Raw genomic sequence first — 12,286 nt, forward strand, 5'->3', positions numbered from 1 at the left:
ATGGTGATGTTGACCGGCTGATGTTGATATGGTGACATTGATATGGTGATGTTGATATGGTGACTTTGATTTGGTGATATTGATATGGTGATATTAATATTGTGATATTGATATTAATATGGGGATATTGAAATGGTGATATTGATATGGTGATGTTGAACTGGTGATGTTGATATGGTGATATTAATATTGTGATATTGATATTAATATTGTGATATTGATATGGTGATACTGATAAGGTGATTTTGATATGGTGATATTGATGTGGTGATACTGATATGGTGATGTTGATATGGTGATGTTGATATGGTGATATTGATATGGTGATGTTAATATTGTGATATTGATATTGATGTGGTGATATTGATATGGTGATATTAATATGGTAATATTGATATGGTGATATTAATATTGTGATATTGATATGGTGATATTGATATTATTATTGTGATATTGATATGGTGATATTAATATTGTGATATTGATATGGATGTGGTGATATTTATATGGTGATATTGATATGATGATATTGATATTAATAGGTTGATATTAATATGTTGATATTGATATGGTGATATTGATATGGTGATGTTGATATTGTGATAATGATATGGTGATATTGATATGGTTATGTTAATATGGTGATATTGATATTGATGTGGTGATATTGATATGGTGATGTTGATATGGTGATATTAATATGGTCATATTGATATGGTGATATTAATATTGTGATATTGATATGGGTGTCGTGATATTTATATGGTGATATTGATATGATGATATTGATATTAATAGGTTTATATTATTATGTTGATATTGATATGGTGATATTGATATGGTGATATTGATATGGTGATATTAATATTGTGATATTGATTTTAATATGGTGATGTTGATACGGTGATATTGATATGGTGATGTTGATATGGTGATGTTAATATGGTGATGTTGATATGGTGATGTTGATATGGTGATATTAATATTGTGATATTGATATTAATATGGTGATATTGATATGGTGATATTGATATGGTGATGTTGATATGGTGATGTTAATATGGTGATGTTGATATGGTGATGTTGATATGGTGATGTTGATATGGTGATGTTGATATGGTGATATTAATATTGTGATATTGATATTGATACGGTGATATTGATATGGTGATGTTGATATGGTGATGATAATATGGTGATGTTGATATGGTCATATTAATATGGTGATATTAATATTGTGATATTGATATGGTGATATTGATATTAATATTGTGATATTGATATAGTGATATTTATATTGTGATATTGATATGGATGTGGCGATATTGATATGGTGATATTGATATGGTGATGTTGATATGGTGATATTAATATGGTGATATTGATATGGTGATGTTGATATGGTGATATTAATATGGTGATATTAATATTGTGATATTGATATTAATATGGTGATATTGAAATGGTGATATTGATATGGTGATGTTGAACTGGTGATGTTGATATGGTGATATTAATATTGTGATATTGATATTAATATTGTGATATTGATATGGTGATACTGATAAGGTGATTTTGATATGGTGATATTGATGTGGTGATACTGATATGGTGATGTTGATATGGTGATGTTGATATGGTGATATTGATATGGTGATGTTAATATTGTGATATTGATATTGATGTGGTGATATTGATATGGTGATATTAATATGGTAATATTGATATGGTGATATTAATATTGTGATATTGATATGGTGATATTGATATTATTATTGTGATATTGATATGGATGTGGTGATATTTATATGGTGATATTGATATTATTATTGTGATATTGATATGGTGATATTAATATTGTGATATTGATATGGATGTGGTGATATTTATATGGTTATATTGATATGATGATATTGATATTAATAGGTTGATATTAATATGTTGATATTGATATGGTGATGTTGATATTGTGATAATGATATGGTGATATTGATATGGTTATGTTAATATGGTGATATTAATATTGATGTGGTGATATTGATATGGTGATGTTGATATGGTGATATTAATATGGTAATATTGATATGGTGATATTAATATTGTGATATTGATATGGGTGTGGTGATATTTATATGGTGATATTGATATGATGATATTGATATTAATAGGTTTATATTATTATGTTGATATTGATATGGTGATATTGATATGGTGATATTGATATTGATGTGGTGATATTGATATGGTGATGTTGATATGGTGATATTGTTATGGTGATGTTGACATGGTGGTGATATTGATATGGTGATGTTGATATGGTGACATTAATATGGCGATGTTGATATGGTGACGTTGATATGGTGATGTTGATATGGTGATATTGATATGGTGATGTTGATATGGTGATATTAATATGGTGATATTGATATGGTGATATTGATATGGTGATGTTGATATGGTGATATTAATATGGTGATATTAATATTGTGATATTGATATTAATATGGTGATGTTGATACGGTGATATTGATATGGTGATGTTGATATGGTGATGTTAATATGGTGATGTTGATATGGTGATGTTGATATGGTGATATTGATATTGATATGGTGATGCTGATATGGTGATGTTGATATGGTGATATTAATATTGTGATATTGATATTGATACGGTGATATTGATATGGTGATGTTGATATGGTGATGATAATATGGTGATGTTTATATGGTCATATTAATATGGTGATATTAATATTGTGATATTGATATGGTGATATTGATATTAATATTGTGATATTGATATAGTGATATTTATATTGTGATATTGATATGGATGTGGCGATATTGATATGGTGATATTGATATGGTGATGTTGATATGGTGATATTGATATAGTGATGTTGATATTGATATGGTGATGTTGGTATGGTGATATTGATATGGTGATGTTGATATGGTGATATTAATATTGTGATATTGATATTAATATGGTGATATTGATATGGGGATGTTAATATTGTGATATTGATATTGATGTGGTGATATTGATATGGTGATGTTAATATGGTGATATTGATATTGATGTGGTGATATTGATATGGTGATGTTGATATGGTGATATTAATATGGTAATATTGATATGGTGATATTAATATTGTGATATTGATATGGGTGTGGTGATATTTATATGGTGATATTGATATGATGATATTGATATTAATAGGTTTATATTATTATGTTGATATTGATATGGTGATATTGATATGGTGACATTGATATTGATGTGGTGATATTGATATGGTGATATTGATATGGTGATATTTATATGGTGATGTTGATATGGTGATATTGTTATGGTGATATTGTTATGGTGATGTTGACATGGTGGCGATATTGATATGGTAATGTTGACCGGCTGATGTTGATATGGTGACATTAATATGGCGATGTTGATATGGTGACGTTGATGTGGTGATGTTGATATGGTGATATTAATATTGTGATATTGATATTAATATGGTGATATTGATATGGTGATTATGCTATGGTGATGTTGATATGGTGATATTGATATGGTGATGTTGATATGGTGATGTTGATATGGTGATATTAATATTGTGATATTGATATTAATATGGTGACATTGATACGGTGATATTGATATGGTGATTATGCTATGGTGATGTTGATATGGTGATGTTGATATGGTGATGTTGATATGGTGATTATGCTATGGTGATGTTAATATGGTGATGTTGATATGGTGATGTTGATATGGTGATATTAATATTGTGATATTGATATTAATATGGTGATATTGATATGGTGATTATGCTATGGTGATGTTGATATGGTGATATTGATATGGTGATGTTGATATGGTGATGTTGATATGGTGATATTAATATTGTGATATTGATATTAATATGGTGACATTGATACGGTGATATTGATATGGTGATTATGCTATGGTGATGTTGATATGGTGATGTTGATATGGTGATGTTGATATGGTGATTATGCTATGGTGATGTTAATATGGTGATGTTGATATGGTGATGTTGATATGGTGATATTAATATTGTGATATTGATATTAATATGGTGATGTTGATACGGTGATGTTGATATGGTGATGTTGATATGGTGATGTTAATATGGTGATGTTGATATGGTGATGTTGATATGGTGATTATGCTATGGTGATGTTGATATGGTGATGTTGATATGGTGATGTTGATATGGTGATGTTGATATGGTGATTATGCTATGGTGATGTTGATATGGTGATGTTGATATGGTGATGTTGATATGGTGATGTTGATATGGTGATTATGCTATGGTGATGTTAATATGGTGATATTGATATGGGGATATTGGTATGGGGATGTTAATGTTTTGATATTGATGTGGTGATATTGATATGGTCAAATTAATATGGTGATATTAATATTGTGATATTGGGATGGTGATATTGATATTAATATTGTGATATTGATATAGTGATATGTATATTGTGATATTGATATTGATGTGGTGATATTGATATGGTGATATTAATATGGTAATATTGATATGGTGATATTAATATTGTGATATTGATATGGTGATATTGATATTATTATTGTGATATTGATATGGATGTGGTGATATTTATATGGTGATATTGATATTATTATTGTGATATTGATATGGTGATATTAATATTGTGATATTGATATGGATGTGGTGATATTTATATGGTGATATTGATATGATGATATTGATATTAATAGGTTGATATTAATATGTTGATATTGATATGGTGATGTTGATATTGTGATAATGATATGGTGATATTGATATGGTTATGTTAATATGGTGATATTAATATTGATGTGGTGATATTGATATGGTGATGTTGATATGGTGATATTAATATGGTAATATTGATATGGTGATATTAATATTGTGATATTGATATGGGTGTGGTGATATTTATATGGTGATATTGATATGATGATATTGATATTAATAGGTTTATATTATTATGTTGATATTGATATGGTGATATTGATATGGTGATATTGATATTGATGTGGTGATATTGATATGGTGATGTTGATATGGTGATATTGTTATGGTGATGTTGACATGGTGGTGATATTGATATGGTGATGTTGATATGGTGACATTAATATGGCGATGTTGATATGGTGACGTTGATATGGTGATGTTGATATGGTGATATTGATATGGTGATGTTGATATGGTGATATTAATATGGTGATATTGATATGGTGATATTGATATGGTGATGTTGATATGGTGATATTAATATGGTGATATTAATATTGTGATATTGATATTAATATGGTGATGTTGATACGGTGATATTGATATGGTGATGTTGATATGGTGATGTTAATATGGTGATGTTGATATGGTGATGTTGATATGGTGATATTGATATTGATATGGTGATGCTGATATGGTGATGTTGATATGGTGATATTAATATTGTGATATTGATATTGATACGGTGATATTGATATGGTGATGTTGATATGGTGATGATAATATGGTGATGTTTATATGGTCATATTAATATGGTGATATTAATATTGTGATATTGATATGGTGATATTGATATTAATATTGTGATATTGATATAGTGATATTTATATTGTGATATTGATATGGATGTGGCGATATTGATATGGTGATATTGATATGGTGATGTTGATATGGTGATATTGATATAGTGATGTTGATATTGATATGGTGATGTTGGTATGGTGATATTGATATGGTGATGTTGATATGGTGATATTAATATTGTGATATTGATATTAATATGGTGATATTGATATGGGGATGTTAATATTGTGATATTGATATTGATGTGGTGATATTGATATGGTGATGTTAATATGGTGATATTGATATTGATGTGGTGATATTGATATGGTGATGTTGATATGGTGATATTAATATGGTAATATTGATATGGTGATATTAATATTGTGATATTGATATGGGTGTGGTGATATTTATATGGTTATATTGATATGATGATATTGATATTAATAGGTTTATATTATTATGTTGATATTGATATGGTGATATTGATATGGTGACATTGATATTGATGTGGTGATATTGATATGGTGATATTGATATGGTGATATTTATATGGTGATGTTGATATGGTGATATTGTTATGGTGATATTGTTATGGTGATGTTGACATGGTGGCGATATTGATATGGTAATGTTGACCGCTGATGTTGATATGGTGACATTAATATGGCGATGTTGATATGGTGACGTTGATGTGGTGATGTTGATATGGTGATATTAATATTGTGATATTGATATTAATATGGTGATATTGATATGGTGATTATGCTATGGTGATGTTGATATGGTGATATTGATATGGTGATGTTGATATGGTGATGTTGATATGGTGATATTAATATTGTGATATTGATATTAATATGGTGACATTGATACGGTGATATTGATATGGTGATTATGCTATGGTGATGTTGATATGGTGATGTTGATATGGTGATGTTGATATGGTGATTATGCTATGGTGATGTTAATATGGTGATGTTGATATGGTGATGTTGATATGGTGATATTAATATTGTGATATTGATATTAATATGGTGATATTGATATGGTGATTATGCTATGGTGATGTTGATATGGTGATATTGATATGGTGATGTTGATATGGTGATGTTGATATGGTGATATTAATATTGTGATATTGATATTAATATGGTGACATTGATACGGTGATATTGATATGGTGATTATGCTATGGTGATGTTGATATGGTGATGTTGATATGGTGATGTTGATATGGTGATTATGCTATGGTGATGTTAATATGGTGATGTTGATATGGTGATGTTGATATGGTGATATTAATATTGTGATATTGATATTAATATGGTGATGTTGATACGGTGATGTTGATATGGTGATGTTGATATGGTGATGTTAATATGGTGATGTTGATATGGTGATGTTGATATGGTGATTATGCTGTTGGTGATGTTGATATGGTGATGTTGATATGGTGATGTTGATATGGTGATTATGCTATGGTGATGTTGATATGGTGATGTTGATATGGTGATGTTGATATGGTGATGTTGATATGGTGATGTTGATATGGTGATTATGCTATGGTGATGTTAATATGGTGATATTGATATGGGGATATTGGTATGGGGATGTTAATGTTTTGATATTGATGTGGTGATATTGATATGGTCAAATTAATATGGTGATATTAATATTGTGATATTGGGATGGTGATATTGATATTAATATTGTGATATTGATATAGTGATATGTATATTGTGATATTGATATTGATGTGGTGATATTGATATGGTGATATTAATATGGTAATATTGATATGGTGATATTAATATTGTGATATTGATATGGTGATATTGATATTATTATTGTGATATTGATATGGATGTGGTGATATTTATATGGTGATATTGATATTATTATTGTGATATTGATATGGTGATATTAATATTGTGATATTGATATGGATGTGGTGATATTTATATGGTGATATTGATATGATGATATTGATATTAATAGGTTGATATTAATATGTTGATATTGATATGGTGATGTTGATATTGTGATAATGATATTGATGTGGTGATATTGATATGGTGATGTTGATATGGTGATATTAATATGGTAATATTGATATGGTGATATTAATATTGTGATATTGATATGGGTGTGGTGATATTTATATGGTGATATTGATATGATGATATTGATATTAATAGGTTTATATTATTATGTTGATATTGATATGGTGATATTGATATGGTGACATTGATATTGATGTGGTGATATTGATATGGTGATATTGATATGGTGATATTTATATGGTGATGTTGATATGGTGATATTGTTATGGTGATATTGTTATGGTGATGTTGACATGGTGGCGATATTGATATGGTAATGTTGACCGGCTGATGTTGATATGGTGACATTAATATGGCGATGTTGATATGGTGACGTTGATGTGGTGATGTTGATATGGTGATATTAATATTGTGATATTGATATTAATATGGTGATATTGATATGGTGATTATGCTATGGTGATGTTGATATGGTGATATTGATATGGTGATGTTGATATGGTGATGTTGATATGGTGATATTAATATTGTGATATTGATATTAATATGGTGACATTGATACGGTGATATTGATATGGTGATTATGCTATGGTGATGTTGATATGGTGATGTTGATATGGTGATGTTGATATGGTGATTATGCTATGGTGATATTAATATGGTGATGTTGATATGGTGATGTTGATATGGTGATATTAATATTGTGATATTGATATTAATATGGTGATGTTGATATGGTGATGTTGATATGGTGATATTAATATTGTGATATTGATATTAATATGGTGATGTTGATACGGTGATGTTGATATGGTGATGTTGATATGGTGATGTTAATATGGTGATGTTGTTATGGTGATGTTGATATGGTGATGTTGATATGGTGATGTTGCTATGGTGATGTTGATATGGTGATGTTGATATGGTGATGTTGATATGGTGATGTTGATATGGTGATTATGCTATGGTGATGTTAATATGGTGATATTGATATGGGGATATTGGTATGGGGATGTTAATGTTTTGATATTGATGTGGTGATATTGATATGGTCAAATTAATATGGTGATATTAATATTGTGATATTGGTATGGTGATATTGATATTAATATTGTGATATTGATATAGTGATATGTATATTGTGATATTGATATGGATGTGGCGATATTGATATGGTGATATTGATATGATGATGTTGATATTGATATGGTGATATTGATATGGTGATGTTGATATGGTGATATTTATATGGTGATGTTGATATTGATATGGTTATGTTGGTATGGTGATATTGATATGGTGATGTTGATATGGTGATATGTATATTGTGATATTGATATCAGGCCATCATTGTAAATAAGAATTAGTTCTTAACTGACTTGCCTAGTTAAATAAAGGTTAAATGAAATAAAAATTAAAAAATTAGCTTGCTTTACAAAGTATTGAACTAACAGACACCAATGGCCACAGCTCAGACATTATAGCCACACTTTATCAAACTGCTAAAATGCCTTGCTGTGAGTGAAAACCAGTAGAATTTGTAGAGAGGGAGTTATTTGCTGTGGCATTAGTAATGTCCCAGGCATGAACAGTGCAGTAACATTGATATCATTGGAATCCATAGTCTAATACGGTAGTCTAATACGGTAGTCTAGTACGGCGGTCTAATACGACGGTCTAATACAGCTTGCGTCACAACTTTTCCAGAAAAACAGTATAAGTTCCTACAGCACCTGAACAAGGTGTTTACCTGGGGAGAGGAGAGGGGAGGCTGGGGACTTGGCTGGGGTGGGATTGAGGGTGTTACTACTGCTGCATGTGGAGGGTTTGACCTGGGTGCAGGCAGGTGAGCGGTAGGACCCCCCAGGCGTGTGGGCCCCCATTCCAGAGCGCTGTGAAGAGGAATGGGAGGAGCAGGGAGAGGTGGATACGGCACCTGAACATGAGGCCATCATAGTGGAAGGCTCCGGCATGGGTCGACCCATGGCTGTCAGGATGCTCTTCCCATTCATTCCTAGAAGACAGAGATGCGGGAGAAAAGAGGAATTCAGGAAAGACAAAACAGAATAGGGAGGCCTCCCGGGTGGTGCAGCACTCTAAGACACTGCATCGCAGTGCTAGATGCGTTGTGCCACAACCGACCGTGGCCAGGAGTCCCATAGGACGGTGCACAATTGGTCCAGTGTCGTCCGGGTCAGGGGAGGGTTTGGCAGGGGGGCCTTTACTTGGCTGAAAGTACTCAGATCTCTTGAAATTTTTCGACATTTTGTTACGTGAAAGCCTTATTCTAAAATCAATTAAATATTTTGTTTTCCTCAGCAATACCCCATCATGACGAAGCAAAAACGGGTTTTTATACAATTTTGCAAATTTATACAAAATTAAAAACAGAAATATTACATTCACATAATTATTCAGACCCTTTATTCTGTACTTTGTTGAAGCACCTTTGGCAGCGATTACAGCCTTGAGTCTTCTTGGGTATGACGCTACAAGCTTGACACACTTGTATTTGGGGAGTTTCTCCCGTTCTTCTCTGCAGATCCTCTCAAGCTCTGTCAGGTTAGATGGGGAGCGTCAATGCACAGCTATTTTAAGGTCTCTCAAATCAAATCAAATCAAATGTATTTATATAGCCCTTCTTACATCAGCTGATATCTCAAAGTGCTGTACGGAAACCCAGCCTAAAACCCCAAACAGCAAGCAATGCAAGTGTAGAAGCACGGTGGCTAGGAAAAACTCCCTAGAAAGGCCAAAACCTAGGAAGAAACCTAGAGAGGAACCAGGCTATGAGGGGTGGCCAGTCCTCTTCTGGCTGTGCCGGGTGGAGATTATAACAGCACATGGCCAAGATGTTCAAATTTTCATAAATGATCAGCATGGTCAAATAATAATAATCATAGTAGTTGTCGAGGGTGCAACAAGTCAGAAACTCAAGAGTAAGTGTCAGTTGGCTTTTTCATAGCCGATCTTTGAGAGTATCTCTACCGCTCCTGCTGTCTCTAGAGAGTTGAAAACAGCAGGTCTGGGACAGGTAGCACGTCCGGTGAACAGGTCAGGGTTCCAGCAGGTCTGGGACAGCAGGTCTGGGACAGGTAGCACGTCCGGTGAACAGGTCAGGGTCTCTCCAGAGATGTTAGATCGGGTTCAAGTCCGGGCTCTGGCTGGACCACTCAAGGACATTCAGAGACTTGTCCCGAAGCCACTTTTGCATCGTCTTGGCTGTGTGCTTAGGGTTGTTGTCCTGTTGGAAGGTGAACCTTCACCTCAGTCTGTGGTCCTGAGCACTCTGGAGCAGGTTTTCATCAAGGATCTCTCTGTACTTTGATCCATTCATCTTTCCCTCGATCCTGACTAGTCTCCCAGTCCCTGCCACTGAAAAACATCCCCACAGCTTGATGCTGCCACCACCATGTTTCACCGTAGGGATGGGGCCAGGTTTCCTCCAGACGTAACGCTTGGCATTCAGGCCAAAGTTCAATCTAGGTTTCATCAGACCAGAGAATCTTGTTTCTCATGGTCTGAGAGTCCTTAAGGTGCCTTTTTGGCAAACTCCAAGTGGGATGTCATGTGCCTTTTACTGAGGAGTGGCTTCCGTCTGGCCACTCTACCATAAAAGCTTGATTGGTGGAGTGCTGCAGAGATGGTTGTCCTTCTGGAAGGTTCTCCCATCTCCACAGAGGAACTCTGGAGCTCTGTCATAGTGACCATCGGGTTCTTGGTCACCTCCCTGACCAAGGCCCTTCTCCCCCGATTGCTCAGTTTGGCCGGGCGGCCAGCTCTAGGAAGAGTCTTGGTGGTTCCAAACTTCTTCTATTTAAGAATGATGGAGGCCATTGTGCTCTTGGGGACCTTCAATGCTGTGTACATTTTTTTGGTAACCTTCCCCAGATCTGTGCCTCGACACAATCCTATCTCTGAGCTCTACGGATAACTCCTTTGACCTCATGGCTTGGGTTTTGCTCTGATGTGCACTGTCAACTGTGGGACCTTATATAGACAGGTGTGTGCCTTTCCAAATCATGTCCAATCAATTGAATTTACCACAGGTGGACTCCAATCAAGTTGTAGAAACATTACATTTACATTTACATTTAAGTCATTTAGCAGACGCTCTTATCCAGAGCGACTTACAAAATGGTGCATTCACCTTATGATATCCAGTGGAACAACCACTTTACAATAGTGCATCTAAATCTTTTAAGGGGGGGGGTTAGAAGGATTACTTTATCCTATCCTAGGTATTCCTTAAAGAGGTGGGGTTTCAGGTGTTTCCGGAAGGTGGTGATTGACTCCGCTGTCCTGGCGTCGTGAGGGAGCTTGTTCACGGATGATCAATGGAAACAGGATGCACCTGAGCTCAATGTCGAGTCTCATGGCAAAGGGTCTGAATACTTATGTAACTAAGGTTTTTCTGTTTTTTATTTTTAATCCATGTGCAAAAATGTCTAAAAACCTGTTTTCAGTTTGTCATTATGGGGCGTGGTGTGTAGATTGATTAGGAAAAAAATATTGTAATCATTTTTAGAGTAAGGCTGTAACGTAACAAAATGTGGAAAAAGTGAAGGGGTCTGAATACTTTCTGAATGCACTGTGTAT

General features: G+C 33.2%; 1 protein-coding gene across 6 annotated transcripts in view; it reads right to left on the minus strand.

Annotated features, from left to right (window-relative positions):
* The window catches only part of LOC106582334 (diacylglycerol kinase beta-like), a 181,520-nt gene that overhangs the window by 126,104 nt on the left and 43,130 nt on the right, over nucleotides 1-12,286 (minus strand). For all 6 annotated transcript variants that reach the window (XR_006761218.1, XM_014165320.2, XM_045704807.1 and 3 more), the window contains one exon: nucleotides 9,438-9,701. Coding sequence is in view for 5 of the 6 variants with exons in the window: in XM_014165320.2 (XP_014020795.1) it covers nucleotides 9,438-9,701 (264 nt within the window). In the remaining variant the exon portion in view is untranslated. The remainder of the gene's footprint in view (nucleotides 1-9,437; nucleotides 9,702-12,286) is intronic.

Source organism: Salmo salar, chromosome ssa21 (assembly GCF_905237065.1).
Source record: "Salmo salar chromosome ssa21, Ssal_v3.1, whole genome shotgun sequence".
Classification (NCBI taxonomy): domain Eukaryota; kingdom Metazoa; phylum Chordata; class Actinopteri; order Salmoniformes; family Salmonidae; genus Salmo; species Salmo salar.